The sequence below is a fragment of the Anabrus simplex genome, chromosome 2, assembly GCF_040414725.1.
Source record: "Anabrus simplex isolate iqAnaSimp1 chromosome 2, ASM4041472v1, whole genome shotgun sequence".
NCBI classification, from domain to species: Eukaryota; Metazoa; Arthropoda; class Insecta; order Orthoptera; family Tettigoniidae; genus Anabrus; species Anabrus simplex.
Window position 1 is genome coordinate 708,475,556 of NC_090266.1, and position 21,082 is coordinate 708,496,637.

The window sequence follows — 21,082 nt, forward strand, 5'->3', positions numbered from 1 at the left end:
CCCCCAATCCTCAATTTGGAGCAATAGCTCTTACTCTCTCTTTCCTCACGCCTGTCTCGCTCGCTCCTCCTGTCTCCCTCTTCCGCACTTTCTTCGTAGCGCTCCAAATCCGAGCTGAGTTGTGCCGAGTAGAGCCGAGCTGCGCCGAGCTTAGCCGAGTAGCCCCGAGACGAAGCGTAGGTTCGAACCAAGCCGAGCGGCACCGATGCACAGTGCACGGAGCTCTTGCGCCTCGATTTGCACGCGTGAGATTTTGGGCGTTTGAGAGGCCCTGTTTTAGAACATAGTTTGCCCTACTACTTTTGTGACAAAAAGTAATTTGACGTCTTCACAACTACAGTTTCGGAAATCTATCGTAGCATTGTTAGTTAATATAGTATAAGCAAAAGTAATTCGTACAACACACACTGTACGTACGAAAGACCGTTACTATTTTTTTACAAGTTGCTTTACGTCGCACCGACACAGATTGGTCTTATGTCGACGATGGGACAGGCATGCACTAGGAGTGGGAAGGAAGCAGCCGTGGCTTTAATTAAGGTACAGCCCCAACATTTGTCTATTGTGAAAATGGGAAAGCACGGAAAAACATCTTCAGGGCTGCCGACAGTGGGGTTCGAACCCACTATCTCCCGAATACTCAATATTGGCCGCACTTAAGCGACTGCAGTTATCGACCTCGGTCAACGTTACTTTGTCCACGTTAGAACTACTGTATGTATAGATCGCAAATATTTTGAATCCCTTCAATTGAAAACGAAGGGCCTGTGTTGTTAATATGAGCAATTTGTATTTATAGTCCCCATACACAAATCTTATCTGAGGAAATGATTATCAGTTTACAAATGACTTGTTTATATAATCTATGAGATATGAATATTTATATATTACATGGTGAGAACAACCTGATAACGGAAGTAGCAAGTGTTATTGCTACATTAATCACGATTTATACAAATGACGTGGCTCTTACACTGGATAAGATTGGATAAAATCAACTTTTAGTCAGCTGGTATAATCCCTAACATTTTAATCCTGTTATTTTTAGTGGTTCCTTTATGAATATCCGAACAGGTACGGTACCTGACGCACTAACTGATTTCGGGGGGTATGGACAACTACACAGTACAAAGTGAAATGGGATGATTGTCGCCCATTGTGGGTACAAATACATTTTACAAAGTAACTTCTCTAATATTAATAACAACAGCTACATTAGAGGGGATAACAAAAAAAAAATGAACGGAAAGTAATGAGATGAAATGTCATTGGACACCTGTATCATCCGTACGAAATAATGTAGGATGAAACTTTTTTGGACGAAAAATATTGGACGAAATAGTATTGGACATATGATATTAGACCAAACGTTCAAGATGTAACTTAATCATTGAAGGTATACAGACACAACAGATAGGGTTATTTAGAACAAACGAGGAAAATAATTTAAAGAAACAAGTTCAAGAACTTAAGGAGTTCAAAATTACTTATTAAAAATTGAGGCTTGAAAAGAATGATACAAAAGGTTAATGGAAAGTTGCAGACCAGGCCTGTGCTCGCGTGGGTGGCAAATCACCATTGTTTTCTGAGAAAAAGGTGCTTATATCTTCACTGACGGAGGCTAGAGCATCGGGAAGCGAAGGTATTCTCTAGTTACAAATAGTACCGATAGATAGCAGACGATCTCAAAATCTAGTTTTGCATTTTTCTACCAAAAAACCTACTTTTCTTTCTTATACGTTCATACCAAGGTGTACTTATATACGAGTTAATTTTTAACTATTCTATGATTTTAATGTGATATAGTTTTATTCACTAGCAAGCCAGGAAGAACCGAGTTTTCTGGGACTCAAGGATTCAAGATTTTTTCAAAAACGTGCATCTGAAGTTAGCTGAGAGTCCACCAATGCAAACTATCATCATTCATAGGACTAAAGTTGAGAGGAATCCAAACAAACACACAAAAAATTGGCTGGTGGCAGATAGCTACCTCTCGAGCGCTTCTGCGATTTAAGAGGCCGCGAGCGGAGGAAGGTTAAATTATCATCAGTGAACTAGGAGCGGTTTTTTTGTAGTGGCTTTACGTCGCACCGACACAGATAGAACTTATTGCGACGATGGGATAGGAAAGGCCTAGGAGTTGGAAGGAAGCGGCCGTGGCCTTAAGTAAGGTACAGCCCCAGCATTTGCCTGGTGTGAAAATAGGAAACCATGGAAAACCATCTTCAGGGCTGCCGACAGTGGGATTCGAACCCACTATCTCCCGGATACAAGCTCACAGCCGCGCGCGCCTTACCGCACGGCCAACTCGCCCGGTGGACTAGGACCGGACAAATTACATAAATATACCATTAGTGTGGAATAATGTATTGTTTTGGCACATTTAAAAAATATAATACAAGCTTATTACAAATAAAATGTAAAAAATAGGAAACAATTTGCAGCGACAGGGTTCAGTTCAATTGAAAGTCACAGAGTGTCTATTAGGCCACGGTTATTGATCTTTACCGACCTCAGTGTCACGGACGCTTAGGCTTTGCCCTACTGTTCTGAAGATAGTGGGATCGTTCCGGCTGAGGTCGGTCGCGTTTGAGGTGGTTTAAATGCGACAACTCCATGCTGTTGGCTTCCAACACATTAAATAACTCCCGAGGGACTACATTCCGACACATCCCGGCGTCTCTTAAAATCTGTAGCAATTGAGGGGACGTTAAAGATGTGGCATTATTATTTATTGGTCTATTTTGGCACCGGGATTTGGACTGCCATGTGTTCATTGTTTCCGCACACAGCATGTCCAGGACCAAGGCAGTGGCGGCTGCTCAACTGCAGACTGGGAGGGCTCACATCTGCGTAGCAGAGAGTATTGTTGAAACTGCAGACTGGGAGGGCTCACATCTGGGTAGCAGAGAGTATTGTTGAAACTGCAGACTGGGAGGGCTCACATCTGGGTAGCAGAGAGTATTGTTGAAACTGCAGACTGGGAGGGCTCACGTTTGGGTAGCAGAGAGTATTGTTGAAACTGCAGACTGGGAGGGCTCACATCTGGGTAGCAGAGAGTATTGTTGAAACTGCAGACTGGGAGGGCTCACGTTTGGGTAGCAGAGAGTATTGTTGAAACTGCAGACTGGGAGGGCTCACATCTGGGTAGCAGAGAGTATTGTTGAAACTGCAGACTGGGAGGGCTCACATCTGGGTAGCAGAGAGTATTGTTGAAACTGCAGACTGGGAGGGCTCACATCTGGGTAGCAGAGAGTATTGTTGAAACTGCAGTAAATACCTCGAGCGAGCCCTACCTGCCCCGTTTGGCTTAGCAAGGGATGTGCCCCGGTTAGATCCCCAATTTCAGGCCCAGACAAACTTGTCTTATGCTAAGGATGCAATCAAACGTTATCTGGCAAGCGAGTACAATATTAACACGATATCACTCAATGCCACTCTATGCAGTGGGCTCAAATATTCTTTCCGGACAGTGGTTCAAAAAGTGATCATATTGTGTTCGAAACTCCTACTAATCAAGATTATAAGAAAATTAATTCAGATTGAACAATGTTTGTGAACATTAATAACGATGAGAAATTTTCTTTAAAAAGTGATGATTGGTCGATATAAACAAACGCAGGGTCGTCTGCCTCTTGCTAGGGACAACGTTACGAGGAACAGCACATTTTCTTTGTTCAGTGGAGGACAAGTTAAATTTTTATATCAATTAAAGTGCATTGATTTGTTTTCCCTTACGATGGTTTAAATATGTTTGTTTATTGACTGTATATTTTGAGTCGTATACTCACTAATAGCAACATTTAAAATTCAATTTTCCCTGCTTGAAAATATTTAAGTAGTGATATTTTTCAGGTAAGTTTCAAATTTATACTTAATGGAAAGATGTTCCGTAATTAATTTCTTTCCGTTTGAATAGTTGAAGTTTTACTGTCATACAACTTATGCACTATATAAGTCCTCTAGACCTACAAAAAAGATTAAAGGACATATGTTTGTAATTTATTCTATATTTTTTGAAGCGAATTATACATGTGTCTGTAACAATAAAATAATATCGAAAAACTAAACCTCTAAATAACTTGACAACCATAACGCTTGAAGCATCAACGTAAGACACCTCAGCACATCTGTTTACCCTGCGAACTCGAGCATCGGGAAGGACAAGCCGAACTTTTACTTTGTTTATAGCATATCAGCCTACCATCGCTGACGATCATCATCATCTCAATTATCTGGGGTCGGCAAGGGTATAGACTGAATACTTACAGTTTTACGACCGACTGCCCTTCCTAACGCAACCCTATGTACAGGGATGTATTTACTATTGCGTGTCCGGCTCTATGGCTAAATGGTTAGCGTGCTGGCCTTTGGCCACCGGGGTCCCGGGTTCGATTCCCGGCAGGGTCGTGAATTTTAACCATAATTGGTTAATTTCGCTGGCACAGGGGCTGGGTGTATGTGTCGTCATCATCATTTCATCCTCATCACGACGCGCAGGTCGCCTGCGGGTGTCAAATCGAAAGACCTGCATCTAGCGAGCCGAACATGTCCTCGGACACTCCCGGCACTAAAAGCCATACGCCAGTGGTGGTTAGTACTGTAATATGCTGTTTGTAGAGGAATAAGTATATTCACAAACACGTAGCCATCGAACTACAAGAATTAACAAAACGTAGCTAAAATCCTCGGCCCGGCCAGGACCAAACCCGGGCCCTGATGATCCGAAGGCCAGTGATCCGGACACTACCGCTGACGATACCTGTATAAATGAATCACTCATCCAGTGCGCTTTACCGATTCACGGAGCTTTCAAACGGTGTCGTCCCATTTCTGATCACTCACGCAAAATGCAAGACTAATTTATTTCGACGCGTTAAGCATCGTGCCATTTGCGATCACTCTTATCAGTGAAAACATAATGACTTTTACTAACACTTCAGTTGCTGTGAGGGAATTCTCTACTGAAGAACTGTTACAGGGAGACAGCCCTCAACTAACTACGTGCTAGGATTCTGATGGTGAAACTCATTAAAAATTACTTATGTTCACCGTTCGAGTCTGATGCTTTAATATCGGGACAAACAAACAGAGATTAAGTAGGACTGAAATGTATCTTTTATTTAGAGTTACCAGATGATTGTGGGTGCAAAAGGCGGTCAAGTTAGTTTTTAAAAGCAGAATAAAAAGGAGGACGTATTAAAACCGTTAAGCGTTACACTTTTCAAATTCAAAACAAAGATTTTTACTGTAACACTCTGCTCCCTCGATAGTGGAAGCTATTGTAGCTCATCTCCAACTCAGCAGTTAACATTATACATTAAACCGCTTTTCACGAGAGTTTAATCCTGATGTAAACAAATAGGCGGTGCACCTTGCCTTAGCACGTGGAGACATACGTACTATACGCACACTTTTTCTTGAGCCCGGAGCTCTCTATTGCTGAATCGGTAGACCTCGGTTATCTTCGACATCCATATCGGCAACCTTTGAAACACAAACTATGAATCGCTTATTCATCGCTGTGCGACATCTGGCGTACACTTTGCAAACTAGTACTGTTGTTGCTTACACAGCAAAGCCAAACTATATAATTCATGCTAGTAACAAGATTCGCATTGAGAAATGTTATATAATGTTAAATAATGTATGTGTGGAAGATAGGAAACTTAAAAGGGTCCACCTTTTCAATACAAAAATGTTATAGTTTATTTACAACATATATTTACACTTGGAACTAGTTTCGACGCTGTTTGGCGTCATCTTCAGCCAAAATGTGGGAAATAGGCTAGCATGTAGACATTTATATTACACAAGGCGTTACATTAAACAATACACATCTTACGAGGAGATAAAAACAGGGACGAATATAGAAACAAATGAATCGTTGAGAAAGCAAAAGTTATACATATTAAAAATAACCTTAACCACACATCTTGCAGTGCGAAAATATTCGCCTTGGATGATTCCTGAATACAAAACGCACGCGCACACATTTCTGAAGAGCCAGCAGGCAGGAAAAAGCAAAGTGGAACCTTAAGAGTTCTTCTGAGAAGAGTTAATCATTTTTTCTATGTTGAACTCTTCTCAGAAGAACTCTTAAGGTTTCACTTTGCTTTTTCCTGCCTGCTGGCTCTCAGAAATGTGTGCGCGTGCGTTTTGTATTCAGGAATCATCCAAGGCGAATATTTTCGCACTGCAAGATGTGTGGTTAAGGTTATTTTTAATATGTATAACTTTTGCTTTCTCAACGATTCATTTGTTTCTATATTCGTCCCTGTTTTTATCTCCTCGTAAGATGTGTATTGTTTAATGTAACGCCTTGTGTAATATAAATGTCTACATGCTAGCCTATTTCCCACATTTTGGCTGAAGATGACGCCAAACAGCGTCGAAACTGGTTCCAAGTGTAAATATATGTTGTAAATAAACTATAACATTTTTGTATTGAAAAGGTGGACCCTTTTAAGTTTCCTATCTTCCATTCTCAGTTCAATACGGACAAAAATGAAATTCTTAGATTTAAATAATGTATGTGTGACACAATTGTTGACGTAAGATAATAAATGTTTAGAAAATTCATATCGATCGATCATATTATCGATTCAATTCAGATTTCATTTCCATCCAGTTGGCAGTATAACCGGAACTGGCAGCACTCCCTCCTTGCTCCTCACCCCGTAAAAATCGGGCTCAAGAAAAAGTGCGCGTATAGTAGTTGATTGGAGAAGCAACCGTCGCACTCACTCGACTGTATGCGAGCTCGAAGAAAAATAGTGCGTCCCATTCATTTTATTTTATTTTAGTTTATTACGTTTAGAGAGTTTGGAAGAGTGCGTAATCGAATTAAAATATGGTTGTCATGTATACCGGTATATATGCTTTTTTAATATATAAAATAGCGATTAAATAACGAAAAATGAAGGCACAAGGCGTGGTGTAATACAGGAAGTCTTTTCGTAGTGGGGGGAAGTCCCAAGCTGTACAGTGTGGAGATAAGGTGTTACGTCTTGCAGCAGCAGTCAGCGTCAGTGTTCATACTGAGAGAAATGGAGCAAGAGGTAGGACCATCGCGTGTAGTTAAGCACAAAAGAGGAAAACCGCCCAGAAGTGACCATAGGCAGTGCACTGTGAATGTGTTCAATAAAATAACTGAGCAGAATCCAGGTTTAGTCGTTTATTCAGAAGTTCAGATCTTCGCACTGTTGTATGTGATGCGCAGCCCTGTACGTCCGAACACGAGACGTTGACGGGGTGGAGGAGGGTACTACACGCTCAGCGAATCACAACTCTTTCTTTGGCGGAGGCGTGGACATACCTTGTTTACATCAGGAATAAACTCTCGTGAAAAGACATTTGGTGGACAGTATTAAATTAATGCTTAAATAATGCTCAAACTGTTCAAATATGCAAGCTGACTCGTTAAGTAAACAACTGCTCACAAGATAGTTAGCCCACATTCATTTGTTTTACGTATGTCAACCCATTAGTCCTGTTTCTTGATATGGAACCGAGGATGAGATGAATTTATACGGCATGGTTTTACGGCCGGATGCCCTTCCTGATTCCAACCTTAGTTGAGGAGCTAATGAAGATGAAATGTGTTATGGTGAATGAAATCGGTAAGGTGGGAGGAATCTGATGTGGCCTATGCCACTGTCCTGACATTTGACTGGAAGTGAAAATGGGTAACCACAGAAAACCATTCTCAGGACAGCCGACGGTGGGTTTTGAACCCACGCGTATGCCGAATGCAGAGCTCCTACAAAATTCCTACAAAATTCCAAAACTTAATCTTAAGAAAATATTTAGATAAAAATAAATTTAAGAAATAATAATTCTGTAATGATAGTACGAAAAGGTCTATTGTTAATGCCACAAAGAACTGGGTCCCCCTGCTGCATGGACGTTGGAAAAAACTGACAGGCTGCTGATAATTTTACAGTGATCGCAAATGGGACACGAACTGGTCTTTCTTCGCATTCTTTCCTTCCTCTGAGATGAGACTGGTCGCAAATGGGACACAACCGTTCAAAGTTAACTTTAATAATAATAATAATAATAATAATAATAATAATGTTGTTTTTACGTTCCACTGACTACTTTCACGGTTGTCGAAGATGCAGAGCTGCCGGAATTTAGTCCCGCAGGAGTTATTTTACGTGCCAGTAAATCTACCGACAGAAGGCTGACATATTTGAACACCTTGAAATACCACCGGACTCAGCCCGGTCATATGTTGTTTTCTTCTTTGCTAGTGGTTTGACGTCGCACAACCATATTCAAGGTTTTCGGCGACGAAAGGATGGGATGTTAGCGACCGTGGCCTTAATACTAAGGTGATGTCTCAGCATTTGCCTGGCTTGGAAATTGGAAAACCACGGAAAAACCTTTTCAGGGCTGCCGGCGATGGGATTCGAACCCACCATCTCCCGAATGCAAGCTCACAGCTACGCGACCCTAACCATGTGGTCAAATCGCTGGGTGAAGTATGTATGTATGTATGTATGTATGTATGTATGTATGTATGTATGTATGTAGAGGGTGGTTCTAATTAAACTTTCGCTACTTGAGCCAGTGTAGACGGAAAACTATGTACCGTATGGGTACCTAACTTTATAGGAATGATGTTCAGACTGTGCGCTTCAGTAGACCCTATTTGTGTTGGTATAGTTAGGCGCTGGTACAGCTTCAGACAATCAACAGTTGTCAGGACAAGGTAAGCAGAGCTTTACTCGTAAAGCTGGTTTATCAAAACAACAGTCCGACTCGTTGGCTGAATGGTCAGCATACTGGCCTTCGGTTCAGAGGATCCCGCGTTCGATTCCCGGCCGGGTCGGGGATTTTAACCTTAATTCCAATGGCCCGGGAGCTGGGTGTTTGTGCTGTCCCCAACATCCCTGCAACTCACGCACCACAGATAGCACTATCCTCCACCACAATAACACGCAGTTACCTACACATAGCAGATGCCGCCCACCCTCATCGGAGGGTCTGCCTTACAAGGGCTGCACTCGGCTAGAAATAGCCACACGAAATTATCAAAATAACAGCAATGGTGCTGCTGCGCTTCGTGAGTATCGACGCATTAAGGGAATGCAGTGACGTCCTCTTTCCGCATCGAGGTTGAAGGACATGATTCGGAAGTTCGAATTAAGTGGCGGTTTGAGAATTGCTCCTGGGAGAGGCCGAAGGCTAATTGCGCCACAAATTGTTGAAGAAGTTACTGTTGCCATGGCTGCGAATACTGGACGCAATGTGCGATCTTCAACCTGTGTCACGACAGCTGAACGTTCCATTGGTCCACCGTTCGACAAGTGCTGCGAACAATTGTGAAACTGTATCCGTACCTACTTCATCCTACTCACCAACTGTTGCCACGTGACGCAGACATTCGAGTAGACTTTGCTCTTACATAGTGAACGCGTCACTGTGTGGTGTGGCTTCACGGCACATTTCATAATTGGTCCGTTTATCTTTGAGGAACTCGGACCCCGAGTACCAAGGACATGCAGCGTGAATGGAACACGTTACTGTGATCTGCTTTGGAACTCAAATGTTTTGATGCACGATGGAACTCCACCTGACATTGCTCGTGAGGTCACTGTGTTATTCTGCAGCACATTTGGAGAAGACCGAATCATTGGCCGATCGTTCCAAACTGCGTGGCCACCAAGATCACCAGATTTGAACATGTGTGATTTCTGTCTGTGGGGGTACCTGAAGGACAGGGTTTATCAATAGGACACTAACACACGTTGGAGGTTGAAGATGAGCAGAACGAGGGAGGTAGCCAACATCCCACCTGAGATATTTCGGGCAGCAGTGGATCACTCTCTAGTGCGGTTCCAGGCTGTCGTGGACGCAGACGGTCGTCACAATGAGCAACGTGTCTAACCTGGAACGTAAATATGGCACGCAATTAACAAATGTTACTCCCTCATGTGGAAATTAAAATGTGTTTCTTTCAATTGTTTTTTCGTTATTTCTCTTCCGCATATCCTTACAAATGTTTCCACACAATTTCCTATCCTACGACCACTCGTTTTACATGGGGGTCCTCTCAAGTAGTGAAAGTTTAATTATAACCATCATGTATGTATGTATGTATGTATGTATGTATGTATGTATGTATGTATGCATGTATGTATGTATGTATGTATACTATGTAGAAAATCTATCTTCGTAGTAAACATTTGTACGTTTATGTAAAATATAATAAAAATTATGACTACAACTTATCATTAGAATATACAGGAGGTACAACGTATTTCGCCCAATAATAGTCACGGGCAATCAGGATCCTTTAATTGAGGGCAGGGACCAACCCTCTATTTTCATCCAGAGTCAACAAGAGAGAAGTAGCGTGAAGTTTTGCAATCATAATTGTCAGATGTAAGTTCTGTGGTCGTTCTGCTTGATCACATTTCCATTTTTTACTTTCGAGGGTAAAATGGGAGTATTACTTATTTACAATTTTACAATTGGCTCTACGTCGCACCGACACAGGTAGGTCTCATGGCGAGGATGGGAGAGGAAAGGGCTCGGAGTGGAAAGGAAGCGGCCATGGCCTTAATTAAGTTACACACCGGGCGAGTTGGCCGTGCGCGTAGAAGCGCGCGGCTGTGAGCTTGCATCCGGGAGATAGTAGGTTCGAATCCCACTATCGGCAGCCCTGAAGATGGTTTTCCGTGGTTTCCCATTTTCACACCAGGCAAATGCTGGGGCTGTACCTTAATTAAGGCCACGGCCGCTTCCTTCCAACTCCTAGGCATTTCCTATCCTATCGTCGCCATAAGACCTATCTGTGTCGGTGCGACGTAAAGCCCCTAGCAAAAAAAAATTAAGGTACATCCACGGCATTTTCTTGGTTTGAAAACGGAAAACCATGGTCAGGGCTGCCGACAGTGGGGTTCGAACCCACTACCTCCCAAATGCAAGCTCACAGCTGCGCGACCCTCGCCGCACAGTCACTTGACAATAGGAGAGAAGGAATTATTGTACTGTATTCCTGTAAAAATGATATCTTCGGTTTTTGACGGATCGTGACGTTTCATAACCCTTAGATATCGAAAATGCAGGTTTCGAAGGTAAGGTAATGGGAAGGTAATGCGAACGACAGGAAGCATGAACAACAAATGGCAGATAAGTGATGGAACCAACTAGAGGGAAGTATATTTTGGATGTGGTGCTGATAAAAACAGATGAGCTCTATAGAGAAACCGAAGTAATAGATGGTATTAGTGATCACGAAGCTGTTTTTGTGGTAATTAAAAATAAATGTGAAAGAAAGGAAGGTATTAAAATTAGGACTATTAGGCAGTACCATATGGCTGATAAAACAGGCATGAGGGAGTTTTTAAAAAGTAACTATGATCGCTAGAAAATGGTAAATAAAAATGTAAACAGACTCTGGGATGGGTTTAAAGCAATTGTTGAGGAATATGAAAATAGGTTTGTACCTTTAAATGTGGTAAGGAATGGTAAAGATCCACTATATTATAACAGAGAAGTAAAGAGACTAAGAAGGAGGTGCAGGATGGAACAAAATAGAGTTAGAAATGGTTATGGCGGTAAGGAGAAATAGAAGGAACTTACTAGGAAATTTAATCTAGTAAAGAAGTCAGCTAAGGATAACACGATGGCAAGCATAATTGGTGGTCATACAAATTTTAGTGAAAAATGGAAGGGTATGTATAGGTACTTTAAAGCAGAAACAAGTTACATTCCAGGAATCATTAATGAACAAGGGCGTATGTATGCGAGGATCTTCAAAACCCAGAAGTATTCAGTCGGCAGTATGTAAAGATTGTTGGTTACAAGGATAATGTCCAGATAGGGGAGGTGAGTAATACTAAAGTAGTATTAAAATTTACCTATGATAACAATGATATTTACAGTAAGATACAACAGTTGAAAACTAGAAAAGCAGCTGGAATTGATAAGATTTCTGGGGATATACTAAAGGCAATGGGTTGGGATATAATATCATATCTGAAATACTTATTTGGTTATTGTTTGGTTGAAGGAGCTATACCAAACGAATGGAGAGTTGCTATAGTAGCCCCTGTGTATAAAGGAAAGGGTGATAGACATAAAGCTGAAAAATCTTTACAGTTTGACATGCATTGTATGTAAGCTTTGGGAAAGCATTCTTTATGATTATATTAGACATGTTTGCGACATTAATAACTGGTTTGACAGAAGGCAGTTTGGGTTTAGGAAAGGTTATTCCACTGAAGCTCCGCTTGTAGGATTTCAGCAAGATATAGCAGATATCCTGGATGCAGGAGGCCAAATGGACTACACTGCGATTGACCTATCTAAGGCATTTGATAGGGTAGATCATGGAAGACTACTGGCAAAAATGAGTGGTATTGGACTAGAAAAAAGTGTGACTGAATGGGTGGCTATATTTCTAGAAAATAGAACTCAGAGAATTAGAGTAGGCGAAGCTTTATCTGCCCCTGTAATAATTAAGAGGGGAATTCCTCAAGGTAGTATTATTGGACCTTTATGTTTTCTTATATACAGAATGTTAGGGGTATACGTGCAGATATTAAGCTAGTCGGCAAAGAAAAATACATCTCACAATATATGCTATGTTTTTTTACCTTGTCCTATTAGTTTTCCCATAACTGAGCCAAATATTTCAGGACCTAATGTGTTTTGAACGGCCGTAGCAGGATACGCCGGTTATGTCATTCTGCCCACGCGTAGTGGAAGTACAGTAGCAGAGTATAGGGCTTGGTGAACCTGTTTCTTATCGCAGGCCAACACATGTTGTTGTGCACTTCCCCTAAAGGCTTGGCAAGTAGGAGAGGTTGACTCACGTGCCAGGCCACTTGCTGTACTCGAAAACCGGTCTAGAGTACTCGGTGTGAAAAGTACACAGAATCCTTACAGTGGCGTCGAAGATCCGTACCCGCACATGCATGCGAATCAAGTGTTGTGTAGTTGTGCGTAATTTATAAGACGTCAATGGCATTACTCAGTGATCCAAGCTGACAAAATGAAAGGAAATAGTTAATAAGTAAATGAAAAACTGGGCAGAATAATTCTGTGCTGTTATTGCTACAGCCTACGATGAATTTCTGACAACAGACAATGCGAGTTGTCTATGCTTATTCATAAACTTTGCAGGTCAATGAAAGGACGGTGGACACTGAAAGAATAGGCTATAAATATTCAGTGAAATTGTTATTAATGAGACAAATTTCCATGCGTGAACACTGCTCGAAGGAAAAAGAGCTACTGTGGAATTGCCGCCGGGCATTTGTAATAGAAGGCTTATTCTTTTTTTCCTAATCTGTTTACCCTCCAGGGTTGGTTTTCCCTCGGACCCAGCGAGGGACCCCACCTCTACTGCCTCAAGGGCAGTGTCCTGGAGCGTGAGACATTGGATCGGGGATATAACTGGGGAGAATGACCAGTACCTCGCCCAGGCGGCCTCACCTGGTATGCTGAACAGGGGCCTTGTAGGGTGATGGGAAGATTGGAAGGGATAGACAAGGAAAAGGGAAGGAAGCGGCCGTGGCCTTATGTTAGGTACCATCGCAGCATTTGCCTGGAGAAGTGAGAAACTACGGGAAACGACTTTCAGGATAGCTGAGGTGGGAATCGAACCACCTCAACTCATTTGACCTCCCGAGGCTTAGTGGACCATGTTCCAGCCCTCGTACCACTTCTCAAATTTCGTGCTAGAGCTGGGAATCGAACCCGGGTCTCGGGGGGTGGCAGCTAATCACACTAAGCACTACACCACAGAGGCGGACAGAAGGCTTATTACTGGACAGTAAGTGCCGATAGATTGATGACTGTAATGGACCCGTTTAATTAGAACTTCTGTAATAATAATGTCTCTACTACTACTACTACTACTACTACTAATAATAATAATAATAATAATAATGTCTTTACGTTCCACTAATTAATTTTCACGGTTTTCGGAGACACTGAAGTGCCAGAATTTTGTACCGCAGTTATTTTTTAATGCAAGTAAGTCTACAGACAGACACGAGACTGGCGTATTTGAGCACCGAACTGAGCCGCCATCGAACCTGCCAAGGTCGGATCAGACCGGCATTAGAGCTTAGAGCAAGTTGGTCGTGCGGTTAGGGGCGTGCAGCTGTGAGCTTGCATTCTGGTGATAGTGGGTTCGAACTCCACTGTCAGCAGCCGGGAAGATGATTTACCGTAATTTCCCAATTTCACATCAGGGAAATCCTGGGACTGTACCTTTATTAAGGCCTCGAACGCTTCCTTCCCACTTGTATCCCTTTTCTCTCCCACTGTCGCCGTAAGACCTATTTGTGTCGGTGCGACGTAAAACAGTTTGTAAGTACATGTTTCGGTAATTTCGGAGACAAGTCTGCAATTATAAGATTAATAGTAATTCGGACTTGTTAAAAGTTCACTATTTTCTTTAGTGTTTTCTGACAGATTACGAGTCTCGATAGTTCGATATTCTTTGATATGCTTTGATTCCTATCTTTATTTTAATTAGCACTGCGCATGTTTGGTCGTGTTACGTGAGCTTATACTCGGGAGATAGTAAGTCGAATCTCATCGTCGGCAGCCCCGAAAATGGCTTTCATTGGTATGCCATTTTCACACCAGGCCGCCTTCCTAGCGTAACGGTTAATGTTATTAGCTGCCGCCCTCGGGGGCCCGAGTTCGGTTCCCGGTACTGCCAGAAATTTAAGAATGGCAGAAGGGTTGGTATGTGGTTGAAATGGTACATGCAGCTCACCTCCATTGGGGGTGTGCCTGAAAAAAGCTGCGCCATCTTGGGATGACACGAGTTTAATTTTACTAGGCAACTGCTGGAGCTGTACATTAATTAAGTTAACAGCGCTTCCTTCCCAATATTAGGTCATTCCCTTCGATATGCTAATGCGACTTTAAACCAGTAACCAAAATAAATTGTCTTGATTCGTTTTACCCACAGCCTTAGACGTCAGTTTTCGTGCACACTGCAAATTGACTCACTTCATTTATATCCCACAGTATATGACAAAGCATTGTAGGTTTGATGTGAGGGGGATCTCAAAACGAATTTTAGTTGGGAGCCGGGCTGAGTCATGTTTCGCTCGCCAGAGGACATACAGGCATACAATATACATAATTAGTGAGCTAACGTGTTCACATCAAATAACACAAACTGTTAAAGAAAGCAAGATCCGTTTTCACTCTTAGGAATGTCACCAGACGGCTGATAATTGAACTTGCAGTGTCAATATCTGCCGAGAGAACACTACTAACTTGGATTTTTAAATAAAACTATTCTGTTTCCTAGCGTTAGCGTCATGGACATTGTAAACTTAGTGGTGCGATTAGTTTCAAATTCGACCAGTAGTTCTCGAGAAAACGGAATGTCTTCAAACATGCTTCATTCGCCAGCTGTTGACTGCCCTATTCGAATGAATCACTAACCAGGCGTCCAAGGTACACATTACATATGAATCTTGAGTCGCTTGACATACAGAGACCCTTCATATTCTTCCTACAGCTAGGTATTCTCCTTAACCTGCACGTAAATACACTATGACGGCACTATATGACTAAAAAGCTTTAAAATGTTTGTGGACAGCAGGTAAAGGAAACACGGATATGCGAGGGCTTCTAAGTGACAACATTATCATCATAAAGTGTAAAGTGAACCACTGTCCCCCTTATTACGTGCCTTCAGCCTGTTTTGTTCACAGAAAATGAAATGAAAATGAAAATCCACAGCCTGTTTCCAGTCATTCGACCGGGTCAGGAATGGAATGAATAAAGTCCCCATCTAGCGGCGAAGATAGGAATTGTGCCGGCTGCCGAGGCCTGTCGCACTCCTCTGGGGTAATGATTAGGCCTAATGAATGACAGATGAAATGAAATGAAATGAAATGAAATTGGAGAGTGTTGCTGGAATGAAATATGACAGGGAAAACCGGAGTACCCGGAGAAAAACCTGTCCCGCCTCCGCTTTGTCCAGCACAAATCTCACGTGGAGTGACCGGGATTTGAACCACGGAACCCAGCGGTGAGCGGCCGGCGCGCTGCCGCCTGAGCCACGGAGGCTCCTGTTTTGTTCATAGATGCTATGTTATTACCGAATACATGTCCGGCTCCATGGCTAAATGGTTAGCGTGCTGGCCTTTGGTCACAGGGGTCTCGGGTTCGATTCCCGGTAGGGTCGGGAATTTTGGTTAATTTTCCTGGCACGGGGGCTGGATGTATGTGTTGTCTTCATCATCATTTCATCCTCATCAAGACGAGCAGGTCGCCTACGGGAGTCAAATCAAAAGACCTGCATGTGGCGAGCCGAACCCGTCCTCGGATCTCCCGGCACTAAAAGCCATACGCCATTTAATTTCATACGGAATGCATACAACTTTGGTTTTATTTCAAATATTCATTGACATTGGTTAAACGTCCAACTCTTTGGCTCAACGGTCGGCGTACTGGTTTCTCGATTCACGAGAACCCGGGTTCGATTCCCGGTCGAACTGGAGATTTTAACTGTGTATGGTTAATTTCTACGTTGTCCCAACACGCAATATTTAATATATCCCTCTACACAGGGTTGCGGTCAGGAAGGGCATCCGCCGGGCTGAGTGGCTCAGACGGTTAAGGCGCTGGCCTTCTGACCCCAACTTGGCAAGTTCGATCCTGGCTCAGTCGGGTGGTATTTGAAGGTGTTCAAATAAGTCAGCCTCGTGTCGGTAGATTTACTGGCACGTAAAAGAACTCCTGCGGGACTAAATTCCGGCACCTCGGCGTCTCCGAAAACCGTAAAATAGTAGTTAGTGGGACGTAAAACAAATAACATTATTAGGAAGGGCATCCAGCTGTAAAACCGGCCCAGACCCATATATGTGACAGTTCGCACCCACAAACCCACCAGTGTGGAAGAAGATGAAGAAGACTAGGAAACTTTGGTTAAATGGCACGTGTTTTTTAAAATTTTATTTGTTTTACTTGGCACCGGCACAGACAAGTCTTAAGGTGGCGATTTGGTAGGAAAGGGCTAGGATTGGCAAGAAACCTACCCTGCCCTTAATTTACAGAAGGTACAGCCATAGTATTTGCCCGGTGTAGAAATGCGAAACCATCTTCAGGGCTGCCGACTGTGAATTGGAACCCACTAACTCACGAACGTAAGCTGACAGCTACGTGACCCAGTAGGCGTAGCCAAAAGTCACGTTTTAAATCATACAGCGTTATCTTAGAGTACGTGCACATTAGAGCGTATACTCTGCCGTCAGACGAGGGTGAACATTCTCCGTTTGCCACAAGCTCAGCATGTAGCGCCTGCTTAGTGATTCATTCGAATAGGCTGGTGAATGAAGCATGTTTAAAGACATTGCATTTTCTCGAGAACTGCTTGTCTGTCGGTTAGGTAATCAGCCCAGAGGCTGGTTGGATCCTCAAATAGCACCATCAAGGGTTATGCGCTTGTAAGGAAACCCCAAAAACCAATGGTAGCACCAAAATGAGGCGTACTAGGCAAGATGAGGAGTGAGGTAGTTTGCCATTGCTTTCTCCACTGGGTCAGAAAGTACTATTGCAGCACGACTGACCCTATGAGCAGCACCTTTCATAACACTCAGATGCACTAGTCATGCTCTGAATGTCAGTACTCAGCACTACCCATACCCCAGCAACTTCCATATTGTCACAGCCATGGATGTTGACTGGGACTTCGGTGGAAGCTGCACTTTACTCTGGCCTGTGCCAAGAGATGGATGCAAACGTACTGTATCCATCAAAAAATGACAGCAGGCAGGAGAACTGCTTATCAGATTAGAAAATAATCACACCGGTACATTTATAATGGCCATTGCTCTAATGCTAGAAGTAGAAAAAGTAGAGTTCCACTTTTAAAATAAAGTTAGTGTAGTTATATTAACAAATACTGACACTCTGGAAAAGTACTACAAGTTAAATTACGAACCCCTTGATGAAAATGCTCGAAAATCCACAGCCTGTTTTCCAGTCATTCGACCGGGTCAGGAATGGAATGAATCTAGCGGCGAGGATAGAAATTGTGCCGGCTGCCGAAGCCTGTCGCACTTCTCTGGGGCAATGATTAATGAATGGCAGATGAAATGAAATTATATTGGAGAGTGTTGCTGGAATGAAATAGGACAGGAAAAACTGGAGTACCCGGAGGAAAACCTGTCCCGCCTCCGATTTGTCCAGCACAAATCAAACATGGAGTGATCGGGATTTGAACCACGGAACCCAGCGGTGAGAGGCCGGCGCGCTGCCGCCTGAGCCACGGAGGCTACGAGCGCCTTGATAAGATAACTAAAAGTAAAAACAGATTTTCGATATCATAAACAGTTTATGACTTATTTGAGGTAAATGTCTGCACTGAATTACTTTAGCGCTATTCTTACAAGTTCCCCTACCCCAAGAGTCCCAGGGATGAAAGAGGGTAGTGGTAATACAAGTTGTTAGCTGCTACTACGAACTTTTTCATTGAAGGGATGGGGCGGGCCACCTAGGGGTTAACGCCCTCTCTTTGGCCAGGTATCTACCACCAGTTGCACTTTAAGTGGAGAAACTGAGGGATCGCCGCGCCAATAGCATCATTACACTGGAAATGTGATCTCGTTTTCAGTATTTCAGTTTGCAATGTTACACGAGACTTTCAACAGAATTACTTTTTACTTACACATTTGAGCAATTTAATTTCATCGAGGGCAGTCTCTGTGTAATGGGCAGCACTTTTCACCACTTTCAGTGCCACGAAGCGCTTCTCCCTGTAACAGAAAACAATGTTTACTGTACTCCATAAATATTACTCTCAACATAACGAGTTATTATTGGCTACTAGCTAAATCGATATCTATACACTACAGGTATACAATATTAGTGGTTTGATACTACTATCGAGCGGAGTGTGAGCGCATGTTAACGTGCTACGGCTATGGGGCCAAGCTCTGCATTCGTAAAGTGAGTGGGTTCGAACTCTATCGTCGGCTGTCCTGCGGTTTCCCATGTTCATTTCCTGGCAAATGCCGTGATAGTTTCTATTCATAGGCAAAAGCCAATTACTTCCACCTCCTTATACAATATCATTCACCATCGTTCATTTTCATTGGCTCCTCAGCCGAGGTTAGCGACAGGAAATCATTTGGCCGTAAAAAACATGCCATATAATTTCACCTCACCTCATCCTCGACCCCGTATCAGGAAATGGGACTACTATTATTACTACTCGTGTTATTAGCGTCTTTACGGTGTTCAGCAGTGGCGTATACTGAGGACTACCAAGGCTATCGGTGAAGCCCAAACCTCAATGAGAATGATAGAAATCTAAACCATATTACAATGTAAGCATCTGACACATTGTTCCATTTACAAAACTTGAAAGCAGGGAGAAAAAACGTCGCAGGTATTTCTGATAGCAAGGCATCGGAGACCTGATTTTGCAGCCCAGACTCTCCTCGCCCCTCTCCCCTCGAGACACCTCCCGCAGCTTGCTGACTATGTCCAACAGCTGCTGGGACCGGGGTCAGATCGCCACTGCTATCAACCATGCGTTACTCATCGCCTATATTTCCTCACCTCCATATTTCTGACGTAATTATATAGATAAGAGAGTGCTGGTATTTCACTCCCGTTTTTCTGCTAGCATCCTTGTGGAAAGACACTGGAGGGCTGCTGTTATCCACATGATGTACACAAGGAGAAATGTGATATATATGAACCCACAATTCCATACTATGCCGAGAAATATCATCTGGACTGCAAAGATGTTTTAGGATTGATGATAGGAGCAAGAGGCACCATTACTCACACATTTCACAACTTTTGCAAGAAATTTAATTTGCATAACCAATTCATTAAGGACATTGGGTTAGCAGCCCTGAAAGGATCCTTAGCAATAGTAAAAAATCATTTATACTCCTAGCTATATCTTTGTCCTATGAGGAATTTATCATTGATTTCATAACTATTGACTGATACAATTTTTATTATTTAGGCTTTACTGTAGTATACCTATTTATACACACATTTTAAACGGCCCTTGCAATTACTAATCAAAATTTTTATGTAAGCTTTGTCTTTTTGGCAGCCTCCGAATGGAGGAAGCAGAAATAAATGCATTTCTAAATTTAAAAAATGTAATATAGGTAGTTTTCTTTTTATAGGTAGATCTGCTAAACTGAAATGCATTCTTTAAGGCTTAGTGTTCTCTTTTGTTGGTTGGAATCGAACCCGTGATCATGGGTCGGTCTCTGACACCACCACTGATCTCCCGAGGAAGCTAATAAGCCAGTGAACGATGGGTACGACCGCTGTAAAATACAACATGTTTACTTAGTAATAATAATAATAATAATAATAATAATAATAATAGTGCATGACATCTGTATAGGCTTGGTGGTGATCTAATGAGGATAAAATGAATGGCGAAGACATCATAAACACCCAATCCCCAAGCCAGGGGAATTAATAGTATGAAGGCTACACGTTCACTAAACCAACTGTCGAAAAGGGGTAACCTAAGTCTAGTGGTAGCCCACGTCTTGATTCCAGCATACGCCACTGGTGTTCAGAGAAACTCGGTTGCCGGAATTTTGTCCCCAAGTTCATTCACATGGTGGTAAATCTACCAACACGAGGTTGGCATACTTGAGCAGCTTCAAATAGCATCCGACTAAGCTGGGATCGAACCTGCGAACGGGTTCGGAAAACCAGCGCTTCTACCGTCTGTACAAATCAGTTCTGTTTAAGACTTTTGAAGGAGCACCAGATGTTACCGTAATGTTACCTCGAAATATTAAAGAAGTACCTACTTACATTATCTATTCCGTCGGTAGATTTGCTGGCACGTAAAAGAATCCCTGTGGGACAAAATTCCGTCACCTCAGCGTCTCCGACAGCCATAACAATGTAGTTAGCGGGGCACTAAACCAATAACAGTATTACTATACAGCAGGGCCTCTCAGGGCGCATGCACTGTGCACGGTGCAAAAGAAGACTTCGCTTGGTTGCCCAGAGTGCAGACCCCCCACTCCTCGATTTGGTGCAATAGCGCTGTCTCTCTCTTTCCCCACGCCTGTCTCGCTCGCTCCCCCTG

General features: G+C 42.8%; 1 protein-coding gene across 2 annotated transcripts in view; it reads right to left on the reverse strand.

Moving 5' to 3' along the window:
* Window positions 1–21,082, reverse strand: part of LOC136864389 (SRSF protein kinase 3) — a 541,887-nt gene that overhangs the window by 177,886 nt on the left and 342,919 nt on the right. For both annotated transcript variants that reach the window (XM_067141325.2, XM_067141324.2), the window contains exon 4: window positions 18,668–18,755. In XM_067141325.2, the coding sequence (XP_066997426.2) occupies window positions 18,668–18,755 (88 nt within the window). The remainder of the gene's footprint in view (window positions 1–18,667; window positions 18,756–21,082) is intronic.